Consider the following 16,832-nt stretch of genomic DNA (forward strand, 5'->3'; position numbering starts at 1 on the left):
AGATATAAAGGGAGATTTACAATAGAAAATAAAGGAATGTATTGCTGCAGTGCCTCTTATACCCAGAGGGTGGCAGCAGAGTGCAGTTTCTCCTATATACACAGGGTGGCAGCAGAGTGCAGTTTCTCCTATATCCACAGGATGGCAGCAGAGTGCAGTTTCTCCTATAGCCAGACGGTGGCAGCAGATTGCAGTGCCTTGAGTTGAAAGTGTAATTACTTGTCATTGTGAGATATAAAGGGAGAACACCGTGCTCCTACACCTAACCCCCCCCTGCTCCTACCCTCCCTCTCTAACCCCATGCTCCTACCCCCCTATCTCTAACCCCCTGCTGCCGCCCTACTCTCTCTAACCCCCCTCTTTCTAACCCCCTGCATCCCCCCCAGGAGCGGGGCGCTGAGCTGCACCCACTGTAATATGTAGGAAGAAGCACAAACCAGAAATAGTGACAGGAGACAGTTTATTTGTGTAGGAAGATTATGTATAAATGTAATAACAATGATTCTTTACAGCAGACACAGGCTGACAGTCACATGCTGATTTATTCCCGCACAGGAGAGACCTGGCTTATTAATATAGTTATCTCCGCATTGTTCCCATCGCTGTAATAATTATTATTCTGTCCTGTAACTTTCCCCAATGTCCCTGTGTTCCAGCCGCACTTCTCCTGCACAACCACAAGGTGTCACCCAATCCCCACTCACCCTGGGGTATTATCTGCTTCTGCTGCTGCTGCTGCTGCTGCAATACTGGTTTATCCCATAAAACACTGGTGATGCTGTTTTATTAGACGATGTTTGATAATAAAACCCCCGGTTTAAATGGATTGTGAATATTTTCATACACAGCTATTTGTTATTAGGGATACAACTGAAATGAGGTGGGACATGTGTGTGACACGTTGTGTCTGTGTGTTTGTGTGTGACATGTTTGTGTGTGTGTGTGACGTGTGTGAAGTACGTGTGTGTGTGCAGCTGACCATTAAAACACAGGGGTAACTAATCGTCACAGGGCGTTATAATTGGCAGCTCAGCCCAGCAGTCGGATCTGTGGGAATCTCAGCAATGTTTTAGGGGTTCCTGTTCTGTAATTAGAAGATATTTGAGCTGGTTGGAGGTGGGAGGTTATACTCAGTATGGCTTCACATTGCAGCATGTTCAGTTTCAGGTGAGCAGCCCAGATAAGGAGCCCGTCAGACTCGGGATTAAAGTGAGCGAGTGCTGGGAAAGTTATCGGGTGTGTAACTCACTGCCCTGTGTCACTAATTAGAAACCTTATTACAGAACCCACAATAATGAGTAAAAACTGATATAAAAGACAGAAACCCGCCCCCAAATGCCTGATAATGCAGAATATAGTGTAATAGTCGCACATTACACACAATCACACAATACACACACAGCACGCGACTGCCAGAGGGTTTTACACTGAAACGTCGCACAATACATCCTGTTCTGTGTCACTTTACCTGGGGGGTAATGGATGGATAGAGGGGTCTCTCTGATTGCCGCGGGGCAGTGTGAGCCCCAGAACCGTGAGGCTGGAGCCCCCCAGCGCTGGGAGGTCAGAGGATGGGACAGTAAGGGGCTGTTTATCAGGGGAACCTGCATATTAAGGGTTATATGTACACACCCAGCACACAGGACGAGCTCTGGGCAGCCACTGATTCCTGTGCTAAAGGACCAGTCCTCGGACACAATTACTGCTCTGTCTTTCTTATCCCAACAATATTCTCACGGGAAATGTTTTACTGGCAAAACTGCTGCAAATTCCCCGGTCTCTGCAGCGCCCGGTAATTATTAGAGTGTCAGCGACAGGACAAGAGAAGGAGAAAGGGCTGACACTTACACATGTGAGATTATTACACATTTCTCACACGTGGGGTATATAGGATTATTTTGCATTTCTCTACATGAACGACTAATAATCACTCATTTATAACGGTCCCCTTTGGCATTCTTGTACTTGTGCAGAAAGCTGAATAAATGACACTAAGAAAATGCTAAATAAACCTTATTCCGTATCCCAGCACCGCAATAACACGAATGAATTCTGCATTAAATGAGCGATCGTGCTTACACTTATTGTGCACGTGTGACACATTTATCTGTGTGACGCTTACAGCGGTAACACCGAGAAATGACAGAAACAGTATTCTTATCTGTAATGCAAAGCCTGAGATTAAAAAAATAAAATAAAAAAAACAATTAGTGTGTGTGCAGTGAAAGTGAAGTGTGTGTGTGTGTGTGCGCAGTGGAAGTGACGTGTGTGTGCAGTAGAAGTGAGTGTATATGCGAGTGTGTGTGCAGTAGAAGTGAGTGTGTGTGTGTGCGTGTGTGTGCGTGTGTGTGTGCAGTAGAAGTGAGTGTGTGTGCGTGTGCGTGCGTGTGTGTGTGCACGCAGAAGGAGTGTATATATGTGATTTCTTCCTCTCCCGAGCGCTGCGTGATTTCTCCGCCTCTGCGCTTCTATCTGCGCTGATCTCTGCGCTGTTTGTTTCTCTGGAACATGAGATAAAAACAGGTTTCTCTATAAATAATTCATTCATTTATCCGTCTGCTACAATTAGAAACGTTATTATTATCCCACAGTGTATATATAAAATGAGAGATAAAATATATGCCGGGTGCGGGTGTTTAGGGGTTACTCAGACTGCCGGCTCTGAAATATAAGCTGCTCTCTCTCACAGGTATCTGACAGGATTATATTCCCGGATCTGAAATATAAACTGCTCTCTCTCACAGGTATCTGACAGGATTATATTCCCGGATCTGAAATATAAGCTGCTCTCTCTCACAGGTATCTGACAGGATTATATTCCCGGATCTGAAATATAAGCTGCTCTCTCTCACAGGTATCTGACAGGATTATATTCCCGGATCTGAAATATAAAATGCTCTCTCTCACAGGTATCTGACAGGATTATATTCCCGGATCTGAAATATAAACTGCTCTCTCTCACAGGTATCTGACAGGATTATATTCCCGGATCTGAAATATAAACTGCTCTCTCTCACAGGTATCTGACAGGATTATATTCCCGGCTCTGAAATATAAGATGCTCTCTCTCACAGGTATCTGACAGGATTATATTCCCGGATCTGAAATATAAACTGCTCTCTCTCACAGGTATCTGACAGGATTATATTCCCGGCTCTGAAATATAAACTGCTCTCTCTCACAGGTATCTGACAGGATTATATTCCCGGCTCTGAAATATAAACTGCTCTCTCTCACAGGTATCTGACAGTATTATATTCCCGGATCTGAAATATAAGCTGCTCTCTCTCACAGGTATCTGACAGGATTATATTCCCGGCTCTGAAATATAAACTGCTCTCTCTCACAGGTATCTGACAGGATTATATTCCCGGATCTGAAATATAAGCTGCTCTCTCTCACAGGTATCTGACAGGATTATATTCCCGGATCTGAAATATAAGCTGCTCTCTCTCACAGGTATCTGACAGGATTATATTCCCGGATCTGAAATATAAGCTGCTCTCTCTCACAGGTATCTGACAGGATTATATTCCCGGATCTGAAATATAAAATGCTCTCTCTCACAGGTATCTGACAGGATTATATCCCCGGCTCTGAAATATAAGATGCTCTCTCTCACCGGTATCTGACAGGATTATATTCCCGGATCTGAAATATAAGATGCTCTCTCTCACAGGTATCTGACAGGATTATATTCCCGGCTCTGAAATATAAGCTGCTCTCTCTCACAGGTATCTGACAGGATTATATTCCCGGATCTGAAATATAAACTGCTCTCTCTCACAGGTATCTGACAGGATTATATTCCCGGATCTGAAATATAAACTGCTCTCTCTCACAGGTATCTGACAGGATTATATTCCCGGATTTGTTCAGTCTTTATTCCAGATGTTTCCCACATTCTCCCCCCACCCAAAGCCGTGAAAGTGTCAGCCATCGGTCACGTAATATATAGTATTTACCTACGGCCTTGTTATAGCCGCGAGGCGGGACTCAGTACCTCACGCGCAGGCGGTGGGGGGGGGCGGTGAGTTATCACTGTTTGCAGCCGCTAAGGGAGAGAAAATTACATGTTACTGTGTTTAATATCAAAACTGAGAACACACACACACGTACACGTACACACACGTACACACACACACACGTACACACGTACACACATACACACACACACACACACAATGACATGTATGCACAGCACATGTACACTACACTCTCCCATAGGAGCACACAGGTGAGAGATAAATGTGTTACTTACGGTTGTAACGAGCCCCAGGCGTGTTGTTTCCTAAAAAGAACAGAAGATACAGAATTAGGTGAGTAATATAATGACACGCTGGGTAATTCTGTCCCACCAATCCCATGCAGCAGAGATCAGTGTGTGCGCCTGTGACAGAGCTGCCTGTGTGTCAGAGACACACACACACCCACACCCACACTACTTGTATTTAAACAAGCCCTCGGGGGTTATATAGAACACACACATATGGTGGCAGAAGTGGGATGAAGCGCCACCGGAGGTCAGCAGGTGAAATACATGCAGCGGGAACCCGAATACAGAGCCAGAAATCCGGCAGAAAGACAAGGATCCCTGCAGGGGATAAAGCTACAGACAGTGACCCATGGGAGGTACTCATTCTGGGAGGAGAGAAGGTGTAACAGGGGAGTTATCACTGTTCAAGTAATGTGCCTCTAATCCAGCAGTGTGGTGGTTAACTGCTGGTAGTCAATTAACAAACACCACATGCCTGATTAGATTGCTTACAAAAGCCTGTCTTTTGAGACAGGAAGTGAGACTCCTTAGCTCACGTGTGAGCTGAACTTTGGAGACAGAGCAGAGGTTCTTGAGTCTCCCAGGAGAGACTGACCAAGAGAACACAGATCTCTGGAGCTGACAAATAAGACTTCTAAACCTGGATGCTGACATTTTCTGTGCACACACGGGTGCGGTTCCAGGAGAGAAGAGAAGCTTCCCCTACAGCAGCCAGCTAACAGATAAGACTTTTATTAACAAGACTTTTTATATCTGTTCATTTCATGCTATGTGTTTGGGGCTGGGAGACATGCTTAACTAAGGGAGTTGTGAATTGCATAGTATTTCACTAGAACCACTCCCAAGTGAATAGAAGCTTTGTTTCCCCCTTGTTTGGATGGTTTCCTGATGTTAAGGAAAAGGCACAATAAAGCCTCGTTATAATTTCACCTTACAAAAGTCTCCAATTGTGTACCTCTGTGAGCGTCCGACTACAGACGGCTACAGACGGTGACCCACGGGAGGTACTCATTCTGGGAGGAGAGAGACGGCTACAGGCGGTGACCCACGGGAGGTACTCATTCTGGGAGGAGAGAGACAGCAACAGACAGTGACCCATGGGAGGTACTCATTCTGGGAAGGGAGATGGCTACAGACGGTGACCCACGGGAGGTACTCATTCTGGGAGGAGACGGCTACAGACGGTGACCCACGGGACGTACTCATTCTGGGAGGAGAGACGGTTACAGACGGTGACCCACGGGAGGTACTCATTCTGGGAGGAGAGACGGCTACAGACGGTGACCCACGGGAGGTACTCATTCTGGGAGGAGAGACGGTTACAGACGGTGACCCACGGGAGGTACTCATTCTGGGAGGGGAGAGAGACGGCTACAGACGGTGACCCACGGGAGGTACTCATTCTGGGAGGAGAGAGACGGCTACAGGCGTTGACCCACGGGAGGTACTCATTCTGGTAGGAGAGAAACGGCTACAGACGGTGACCCACGGGAGGTACTCATTCTGGGGGGGGAGAGACGGTTACAGACTGCGACCCACGAGAGGTACTCATTCTGGGTGGGGAGAGACGGTTACAGACGGTGACCCACGGGAGGTACCCATTCTGGGAGGGGAGAGACAGTTAGAGATGGTGACCCACGGGAGGTACTCATTCTGGGAGGAGAGAGACGGCTACAGACGGTGACCCACGGGAGGTACTCATTCTGGGAGGGGAGAGACGGTTACAGACGGTGACCCACGGGAGGTACTCATTCTGGGAGGAGCTCATTCTGGGAGGAGAGAGACGGTTACACACGGTGACCCACGGGAGGTACTCATTCTGGGAGGAGAGAGACGGTTACAGACAGTGAACCACGAGAGGTACTCATTCTGGGAGAGAGACGGCTACAGGCGACGACCCACGGGAGGTACTCATTCTGGGAGGAGAGAGACAGTTACAGGCAGTGCCCCTCGAGAGGTACTCATTCTGGGGGGAGAGAGATGGTTACAGATGGCGACCCACGGGAGGTACTCATTCTGGGAGGGGAGAGACGGTTACAGACGGTGACCCACGGGAGGTACTCATTCTGGGAGGGGAGAGACGGTTACAGACGGTGACCCACGGGAGGTACTCATTCTGGGAGGGGATAGACGGCTACAGGCGGTGACCCACGGGAGGTACTCATTCTGGGAGGAGAGAGATGGTTACAGACGGTGACCCACGGGAGGTACTCAATCTGGGAGGAGAGAGACGTTACAGACGGTGACCAACGAGAGGTACTCATTCTGGGAGGGTAGAGAAGGCTACAGACGGTGACCCACGGGAGGTACTCATTCTGGGAGGGGAGAGAAGGCTACAGACGGTGACCCACGGGAGGTACTCATTCTGGGAGGAGAGACGGCTACAGACGGTGACCCACGGGAGGTACTCATTCAGGGAGGGGAGACAGCTACAGACGGTGACCCACGGGAGGTACTCATTCTGGGAGGGGAGACAGCTACAGACGGTGACCCACGGGAGGTACTCATTCTGGGAGGAGAGACGGCTACAGGCGGTGACCCACGGGAGGTACACATTCTGGGAGGAGAGACGGTTACAGGCGGTGAACCACGAGAGGTACTCATTCTGGGAGGAGAGACGGCTACAGGCGGTGACCCACGGGAGGTACACATTCTGGGAGGAGAGACGGTTACAGGCGGTGACCCACGGGAGGTACTCATTCTGGGAGGAGAGGGATGGCTACAGACGATGACCCATGGGAGGTACTCATTCTGGGAGGAGAGAGATGGTTACAGACGGTGACCCACGGGAGGTACTCAATCTGGGAGGAGAGAGACGTTACAGACGGTGACCAACGAGAGGTACTCATTCTGGGAGGGTAGAGAAGGCTACAGACGGTGACCCACGGGAGGTACTCATTCTGGGAGGGGAGAGAAGGCTACAGACGGTGACCCACGGGAGGTACTCATTCTGGGAGGAGAGACGGCTACAGACGGTGACCCACGGGAGGTACTCATTCTGGGAGGAGAGACGGCTACAGGCGGTGAACCACGAGAGGTACTCATTCTGGGAGGAGAGACAGTTACAGACGGTGACCCACGGGAGGTACTCATTCTGGGAGGAGAGAGACGGCTACAGACGGTGACCCACGGGAGGTACTCATTCTGGGGGGAGAGACGGTTACAGACGGTGACCCACGGGAGGTACTCATTCTGGGAGGAGAGACGTTACAGAGGGTGACCCACGGGAGGTACTCATTCTGGGAAGGGAGAGACGGTGACCCACGGGAGGTACTCATTCTGGGAGGAGAGAGCCGGCTACAGACGAGAGGCTTCTGCCCTGTCGCGTATAACTACCAGCGGTTACAGTAGTACATGCAGAAAAGTGAGACAAGGTTAAACGTACACTAAGCTATCAGGTTTATGGCGCCTCCCGTGGTCAGTGTAAGGAATACGCCTATATAGACAAACTGGGGCGCCCCCTTATAATCACACACTACTAAAAGTGACGATAAAAAGGAGGGGGGGGCAAAAGGTATCTAATAAATATTTGAAAATGATAAAACAATAAACCACTAAAATAGCGCATGGGATAACATGCCAGTGATGTGGAATGAGATCAGCGACCTGAGTCTTTTCTCTTTCACAGTGTAAGGAATACGCCTGAAAAGAGCAGAATGGAGATGCAAACTTGTTTAAGGGGGCGGGTAGAAGACCCAGCTGCCACAGCAACCCGGTCCCAGAATGCAGGACCCCGTAAGCGTGCCACCGGTGACCAGCGAATGAGACACGCAGGCTAAAACAAGACCAGGTGACGACCTGAAGACTTGCTTTGTTGGGCGTGTAATGAGCCCGGATGAAAAAGCAGGAAGTAACTGCGTGTCCGTATTCCTGCCCCAGCAAGAGTGGAGGGTCACAGGGGGAGTGACTGTAACCGGCTCCACGTCTGCAGGCCCCCAGGCTTCTTGTTTCCAGAGGGATTTGCCTGGGAACAGCGGGGACCTAAACACCCTGCACCACAGAGAAGCCAGCAAAGAAACTTCCTGGGAGCAGCAGGACTGCAACGCCTGCACCTGCCGTTTCGCTGGAGAAACCGGAGACGCCGGACCAGCACAGTCACATAATGACTTTGTATATTGTTCCCAGGTATTGTTTTAAATGTGTCAGACTGGTAACTGGCCTGGCCTGTGAGTCAGGAAGGAAGCTAGGGCCCGTCCTGTCTAATAAGTCTCCAAAAGGTGGAGTAGGCTTTCTTTTTATGCTTTGTGTTTTGGCTTAAAGGGACAGTGTACCTAATATTTTATGTTAGCGTGTGTTCTGAATAAACCCCGGAGGGATTGGTTAAACACCAGTACTGTGTGTATAGGTTTATCTGACCTCAACTACATTCTGTCACAGCACCGTATAACACAAGCTCCCTATGTTTGCGTGTAGTATAACAGAAGCTCCCCGTTTGTGTGTAGGTATATAACACAACCTGTGTGTATAACACAACCTCATTGTGTGGGTGTGTATATAAAACAAGCTCCCTGTGTACAATAATTGCATATCCGTTTATTTGTTACTGACCTGAACGCTTCTTGTACGCATAGAATCCAACCCCAGCAGCGATAACCACCAGGACCCCAACCACAGCAATAATAATAATGTACGGAGTGCTGGAGTCGTTCTTGGGTTCTGTATATAAGAAATACAATATAAGAGGTGAGGGACGGTGCTGAGAGTCACAGTCATAATAATGTACGGGGGGATTGTGTCGCTGTTCTTGGGATCTGTATATAAGAAATACAATATAAGAGGTGAGGGACGGTGTCATGGGAGAGGGGGTTTGGCCTGGTATTGAAGGGGTTACACCCCATTTGGCCACCCCCTGCTCTCACGTGGGAAGCAAGGGGTTAACTGGACTGCGGTTCAGTAAGGTGTTTTTACCCTGCTTCAGCAACCAACTATATATTGCTGGTAGAGACAGCTACCCCATGTCTGGAGCATTGGGTGTGAAATATAGCACCTGTGACAACCATTCTCTAAACAGGAGGCCCAGCTTCAAAGCATTTCTTGACAAGGGGTTTTATGGGGGCCAGGGGTGTGGCTACAGATGGAGATATCAGAATGAGTGACCTTATTAAATATAAGAATATCATGAGATGTCCTTGGCTGAACATGCTAAAAGTTACATATGTGTATCCGTGGGGCCGAGTCGCAAATAATGATTACAGACACATGATGTCTAGCAGGTACTAAGAGACAGATATTAATATCTCTCTTAATTTTAGTATTACACGGTAATATTTAGTCTCATTGGGAGCGTCACGCGTGCCGGAATGTATTCATATGTCTTGCGTGCCAGTAAGTATTACTAAACTGAAGTTATGAAGTTATTTGATAGGAAAAGCAGTTTTTAAACGTCCTGGGGTGGGAGGAGTTTTACTCTGGGGTAAGACTGTCAACCTCACCACTGATTTATGACAGGGGTTGGGTTTAGTTTGTGTTCAATGGGGAATAACTGTATTTAAGGCTGAGCAAGTGTGGGAGGGGGGTTGAGGAAATAAGCCCCCTGATTAGAATAATACCCACCCAGTGGGCAGGTATTACGGTGCCCTCAGGTGAGGTGGCAAGGAGAGATTGGGTGCAGGTAATTGTTCTCCAATGGCCTACACTCAATAGTAAGGTATAGACTGGAGATTGCATATAAACGAGGCCCAGCCTATACTCTGTGTCTTCGTGTATTTCCGTGATGTCTACATCTGAACATGTATTATGGAAGAAATTGTCAATCCTGTATCCTGATGGCTTTCTTGTCCAAACTCCTTAAATAAGTGTATATTTTGCCTGTTATTTGTATATCTTGTGTGTTCACCTTCATTAAGGAATAAATTATATTTTATCATATCTAGTCGTGTTCAGTTCAACCCAGGTATTTTTGGTGTCTATTATATCTTGTCATAAGTTACCGTGACAAGCATATAATAAACTGGTGGCAGCGGCGGGACTGAACTGAACCTGTATTACAGTTTACTGCGGGACTCTGTAATACAGTTGGAACTCGAGGTGAATTGCGAGTTCCTAACACTAAAGATATTGGACACACAGTGTACAACATATAACACAAGATATGGCACCACCTCACTGTTCCCCTACTTGTGAGAAGCATTGCCTCCAGAACCAAAGTGCCGGCCATCCGTGTGACTGGAGCCGGGCACCGAGACCGGAGGAGTGCATCAAGTCGGCGCGGGAACCTGCAGCCGGAAAGGCTGAGAGAGAGGCGGCGATCGGTGAGCATGAAACCCGGCCGGCTGAGCAAATAACCACCGCTGCAGCCGCCGTAAACATCAAACCGCCCGGAGAGCAGGGAATGGACCCAGCTCCGGGACGGCAGAGACTTGGGGAGGGAGCGGGTGGTCTCGGAGACCACGGAAGTCTTGCAGCAGGAGAGGTATCGGCCGTTGCGGCGGCCCGTCCATTTTCCATGAAAGAGCTAGCACTGGTGTGTGCATTGGGCGAGACGTGGTTCCCGGCGAAGTGGGCCCAGCTCATGGCATTGGTATCGCACAGACCCGCTTACTCCTTCCCTGAACCAGGCGCTCGAGCAGCTCCGCTCTGGACTCAGCAGCCCCTTGCGGGGGGTTGTCCACCGGCGGCGGAGAAGCTCCGGCATGAGTCCGGCGATCGAGCACCTCCGCTCTGGACTCAGCAGTCTCTTGCGGGGGGTAGTCCACCGGCGGCGGAGGAGCTCCGGCAGGTGCCGCGGCACTGCCAACAAGTGGGCCACATCAGTGCCCGGTGCCCGGACCGTGCGCGGTCGGGCGAAGAAACCCCTCAGGGCCAGCGCTCACGAGCTGCGGAAAAGATGACCCATTGTAAGGAATCCGCTCCGCAGTTTACTGGTTGCCTTACCTTGCAGTCTGTGCAGTCCTGGAGCACCTCTCCTGATGTTTGCTGCAGCCTGGATTCACTCACCAAAGCTATACACACTCCCTCTGGTATCTACTGCAGCTGTGCAGCCTACCACTGCAACCTAGACTTGCATTCATTCATTGGAGCAGTACCTTCACACCCCCGCCGGGGATTGGCCCGCTGGCCTTTAAGTACTGTCTTCCCATAATGCTCCCGGCCGAGCATAGTCCTAACTGGATGTCTACTGTTTTGCCTCAAGCCCTCGCTTGTTCTACTATGCTGATACCAGGTTCCGCCCTGCGTCCTTCAGCTTCCTTCAAGCCGCTTGTTCTCCTATGCTGATACCAGGTTCCGCCCTGCGTCCTTCAGCTTCCTTCAAGCCGCTTGTTCTCCTATGCTGATACCAGGTTCCGCCCTGCGTCCTTCAGCTCCCTTCAAGCCGCTTGTTCTCCTATGCTGATACGGAGGTTCCGCCCTGCGTCCTTCAGCTTCGTTCAAGCTCCCGCTTGTTTTCCTGCGCTGAAGCAAAGGTATCCCCTATGTCTTCAGCTTCCTGCTTTCCTGCACTGAGGCAAAGGTATCCCCCGCGCCCTTCAGTCTCCTGATTCCTGCACTGTAGCGGAGGTTTCCCTGTGGATCTTCAGCTTCCTGGTTCCTGGGGCCTACTCTTTCCCTAATCTAGAGAGGCCGTGTCCTGGTTCCTGCGCTGTTACAGAGGATTCCCCAGCCGCTCAGGACTCTTGCGCTGTAGCACTGGTGCACCCGTGCAGCAAAGCGGTGTGCTATTCTGGTCTGCTTACCATCTCCTGTGACCAGCACCATGGGCCATGGTCGTCGCTCGCGCAGAGGCCAACCCCCCGCGCCTAAGCTGAAGCGGGGCTCTCCTGACTACCTGTTGCCGAACTCTTGCCTGAACAATGTTTATCCTGATATCTCCTGTCCTGACCCTGGCTTGTACAACGACGACGCTGTCTTCTCCTTTCCTGATCCTGCTACGTTTGACAACGAACTGCGCAATCCGGATCAGCCTGCGCGGTCTCAGGTCGGTGCTTTTACAACCCACCTCAGCCTCGCGGTCCGACCCTGGTTTGTGGCGAGCAGAACCCTGACACCCATTTAGCGGCATCCTCCGATGGCTCCCGCCCAGCCGGGGCGACAACCCTTCACGGGACGTTCCCTGGAGAACCTGGCCGGGCTGCATCGGCAAGAGCGGCGGCCATCCATCGGATCCCGGCGGCGGCAGCGGAGGAGAAGCCGCCATTCTGTCATCCTGCCAGAGGCAATTTTATTTGGAGGTAAGGTTGGGGTGTGCGGGAGGTGGGTGTTTCACATTGTTTGGCGGAGTCGACGATCCCCAGCGATGACCGGAGCCCCACGATCTGCATCGGCGACCCTGTGCCAAAGCCGGGTGCTGTTGCAGCAGCTACCCGGGGCTCGCCCGTGGCGACGACGGCAGCGGAAGAGCCGCGATTCCGGCAAAGTGCCGGAGCCCTTTCTGAGTGGGGAGAGGGACAGGGATTGCGGGAGGAGGTTATTTTACCGGGTTTGAATGGAGCCGTGTTTCTCCACGAGGACCTGGGACCCTTGTCCTGCACCGTTTTACCTGTGCCAAACCCGGGAGCTGTTGCGGCAGTTGCCCGTTGCTTCCCGGCCCAGATGACGCCGGCGACGGCCACTCCAGACCCCCTGCAATCGGGATCAACGAAGGCGGCGGTCTCTGCGGGGACCAGCGAGGTAAGCCAGACCCAGTCGCAGACTGACCCTGACTTATTTTTACCTATGACTGTACCCTGTTATTCCCCTGTAGGAGTGACCGGTGGGTGGCAGGAGATAGGGGTACCAGGGGAGGGGAAGGAAGGGCAGCTTGTAGGGCAGCTAGACGTCCCCATTACCCTGGTGGAGCATCAAGGGGACTCTCAGATAAGAGCCCCCCCTGTTGCAGCCTTGCTATGGGCTGGAGGTATCCGGGGTTGTGGCACAGTTAGACCACCCCAGGATCACCTACCAGCCAGGAGCTAAGGTCGGTGCATCCGCACCAGCAACCCTAAGCTCACCTCCGGTAATGGGGGCACAGCTTCAGGGAGAGGGGCTAGCCCCGTTAGCACCCAGCTCTAGGGTAGGATTGCCTGGGAGAGGGTTGGGTGGACCAGTGGGAACCGGGGAGGGAAGGCAGCAAGTGAACCAGCCAGATTGCCCCATTACCCTGGCAGAGCCTCAGAGGGTATCTCGGTTTAGAGCCCCACTGTTGTCACTTGGTTATGGGCTGGAGGTATCAGGGGCAGTGGCGCAGTTAGCCCACCCCCAGATTACCTGCCAGCCAAGAGCCAAGGTAGGTGCTTCTGCACCAGTGCCCCATGGCTCCTCTCCGGTAATGGGGAGGCAGTGTCAGGGAGATGGCCTCACTCTTGTCCCTAGGATCCAGGTTAGGAGTGGCTAGGGAGAAGCGGAGTGAGGGAAGGCTGCAGGTAGGTAGCCAGCACCAGGTCTCAGTAGGAGAAGGAGGGCTAGTGGTAGCCGGGGAGGGAAAGCAGCAGGTATTGCAGCTAGAGTCCCCCATTACCCTGGCGGAGCCTCAGGGGGTCTCTCAGATCAGCAACCCCCTGTTGCAGCCTGGCTATGGGCTGGGGTATCATGGGCAGTGGCAGGCTTGTGCCACCCCAGGGATACCTGCCAGCCAAGAGCTAAGGCGGTTGCATCTAGAGAGATGCCCCTGAGATCATCCCTGGTAAGGGGGAGACAAGGTCAGGGAGGTAGGAGCACTCAGGGAGTTCCAGGGTCTGGGTTAGGATTGCCAAGGGGGGAACGGAGTGCAGGTGGGCTGCAGGGAGGTAAGCAGCAGGAGTCATCAGCAGGGGCTGAGGTGCTGGGCCTAGGGGAGGCTAGGCAGGGAGACACTGTGGAGCAGGGGGAGATAGGAGGTCAGTGGGGTGTCAGGCAGCTGGCAGAAGCTAGGGATGGGCTAGGTAGGCAGGAGGTCCCTTGTTCTGACTGGCCCGGAGTGACCCCCCTGACAGATTCCCCAGGGTTCCCAGAGGTGGGGCTGTGGGTAGGTAAGCAGCCAGGAGCAGTAGTCGGGGCTAGGGGGGTACAGCAGAGGGTTTTGTCCTCAGGGCAGCCAAGGGTAGCTACAGGGAGGAAGGGCAGCACAGTGGAGGGGAGAGGAGTGATGCAGGCCCTAGCAGCAGTGGTGGTAGCAGGTGTTTGTTTCTTGGCCTTCAGTGTTGAGAGGGCAGGGGCAAAGCACCTGGGTACCAGGGACCCCAGTACAGGATACTGGGAGATTGCCTTGTCCCAGGGGGCACAGGAGAGGGTAGGAGTCAGCCAACCGAGGTGGTTTCTGGATACCAGAAGTGATGCCACTCGGGGTGGGGACTGCCCTAGAGACAGGGAGGAGAGGCAAGGGTATAGCGGAGCAGCTACAGGGGAGCACAGGGCCAGGGCAGGTAGGGTCCCTACAGGATAGTGACATACAGTAGCGACATATCTTATTGCACTAAATACCGGCGGCATGCCGGGATCTGCCCCAGCTGCCGCCAGTAATGCACGCGCGCCGCCGCGTTCCCCCACTCACCCCCCCTCCTCCATCGCGCGCAATTTACACACCCTTCCGGACCCCTGTACCCCTTCTGCTCTGCCACTCTGCTTCCCCGAACCCCCGCTTACCTTAATTTCATCTCCAGGGGTGTCGGGGAAGCCTGGGGAAGCCGGGGAAGACGGGGAAGCCGGGCGCGCATGTGACTGTGACGTCACAGTGCGCCGCCACGCGCCGCGGCTACCCGCTTCCCAGCCACATACAGCCAGCGGCTTTTGCTCGAATAAGAGCTGCCGCTGCTGTAGCTCTTTCCCAGACTTGGTTGACAGGAAAGCGACAGTCTGTGCTTGATAGCTGGTCTCCCGCTGGTGCAGAGACATGCCAGTCTCTGGGCAGTATGCAGCCTGGTCTGCAGAGGTGCCCCTTCACGATGGGCTTGGTTCACCAGGCACTGGGTGGGGGGCAGAGGGTGGCAAAGGAGGATGCCCAGTGGCCACGTTGGAGCCCTGCTCAGCAGGATCTGGACTTCACTATCCAATGTGGCCAGGGCAATGTACTGAACAATGCCGGAGGACAATTTTGCCAGGCCAACCCCTCAGGACTTATTGAGTGCTTCAAGGATGCCAGTGGTGTCCCAGTGCCAGGGGAGGCAGCTGGGTCACAAGGCACCCATTGAGCAGGGGAGGTGTCATGGGAGAGGGGGTTTGGCCCGGGATTAAAGGGGTTACCCCCCATTTGGCCACCCCCTACTCTCCCCTTGGAAGCAAGGGGTTAACTGGACTGTGGTCCAGTAATGTGTTTTTACCTTGCTTCAGCATCCTAATGTATATTCCCCTGTAAAAATGTATTGTTTCTGTTCCAGTGTTTGCACCAACACATGCACTGGGATTAATGCGGGAGGGAAAGGGTTAAGGTTAACTTAGTGTTTATAGCTCTTTGTTCCATGTTCCCGCCTTTTCAGGCACCATTTTGCAGAGTCCCATAGGTCGCCTTTGGGGCTCCATGCATTCCAATGGCAGAAGTAGCGGTTTTGGACCTGTGTCCAGCGACGACCAGCAGGTGGCGTCCGAGAGGAGGAGCGGCGGTTTCCCATTGTAAGTCAATGGGGCCATTGACTTCAATGGGGATTCCTCGACGTCGGCCTCCAGGAACAGGTTGGCAGCGATCCAAACCGCAAAACCGCAGAAGCGGATACAATGTCTTTGAAAAGAGCTTTATCACTTGGGTCAAGTTCAATGATAATTGGCGTGGGAATCTTAGGTTCTAGGGCACCTGGGAATAAAATTCTTGTTGCCCCTAGCCCCTATGAACCCCCACACACGACCCCAGGAATGAGGGACCCCCGTAAAGGGTCGAGCGGAGAAGGAGGGTCGCGTCATTGACTTTAATGGCGGAGCGGAGGTCCCACTGAATCCAATGGCGGCGCTCGCCCATGCATTGTCTATGGCGGCGCCGGCCATTGATTCCAATGGGGAAAAACCGCGTGGTGTTAAAATGGCTAAGTCCGAAATGGTAAAAAGTGGAAGTCCATATCTCCGGTTCTGGAAGGACCAGAAGGCTGGGATTTGGGTGGCATGTAGCCAAGGTTCCGGCATGAATGCACGGCCATTCCCAGCCCTCTCCGAACAACCAGACGGAGTTTGGGCAAATGTAAAGATTTTGTGGTTTTTCCATAGACTTCAATGGCGGCGTCTCCCCATTGAAAGTCTATGGCGGGGAACCCCATTGACTTCAACGGCGGAGTCGCTCCATTGAACGCCTATGGCGGCGGAGCCCGTTGATTTCAATGGGGAAAGAGTGAAAGGCAGAGATTCATTTTTAAAGGGACGAATCCAGTATTTTAAAAGTGTTTTAACCTGCATTTGTGTATCTCTGGTTATGGAGGTCGCAGGGGGCTAAGATTTGGCCACAATGGAGATACAGTTCCGGCAAGAAAAGTTGGCAAATATCAGCCCACTGAGCCCAACGGAACCGATTATATTAATATGTGAAGATATTAAACTGTGAAAGTATTTTGGGTCTGATAGGAGAACACATAGCCCATCTGCTATGGTAATAGGTCAGGGGGGCAGACAGATGCTTTAGCATAAGCCCTCTGATCAAAGGTTAACCGCTCTGATTGTATACACTAGGGCGAAGAACAAAGGGCCT

The 16,832-nt window shown here is 52.0% G+C and overlaps 1 protein-coding gene across 1 annotated transcript in view; it reads right to left on the minus strand.

Annotated features, from left to right (window-relative positions):
• Positions 1 to 443: 443 nt before the first annotated feature.
• LOC142474748 (class I histocompatibility antigen, F10 alpha chain-like) overlaps positions 444 to 16,832 on the minus strand; it is a 17,882-nt gene continuing 1,493 nt past the window's right edge. Inside the window, exons 2-5 of the mRNA XM_075580966.1 lie at positions 8,825 to 8,932; positions 4,262 to 4,291; positions 3,966 to 4,054; positions 444 to 2,501 (exon numbers count right to left, since the gene is read on the minus strand). Of these exons, the coding sequence (XP_075437081.1) occupies positions 4,005 to 4,054; positions 4,262 to 4,291; positions 8,825 to 8,932 (188 nt within the window). The 3' untranslated portion in view covers positions 444 to 2,501; positions 3,966 to 4,004. The remainder of the gene's footprint in view (positions 2,502 to 3,965; positions 4,055 to 4,261; positions 4,292 to 8,824; positions 8,933 to 16,832) is intronic.

The sequence above is a fragment of the Ascaphus truei genome (assembly GCF_040206685.1).
Source record: "Ascaphus truei isolate aAscTru1 chromosome 20 unlocalized genomic scaffold, aAscTru1.hap1 SUPER_20_unloc_5, whole genome shotgun sequence".
NCBI lineage: Eukaryota > Metazoa > Chordata > Amphibia > Anura > Ascaphidae > Ascaphus > Ascaphus truei.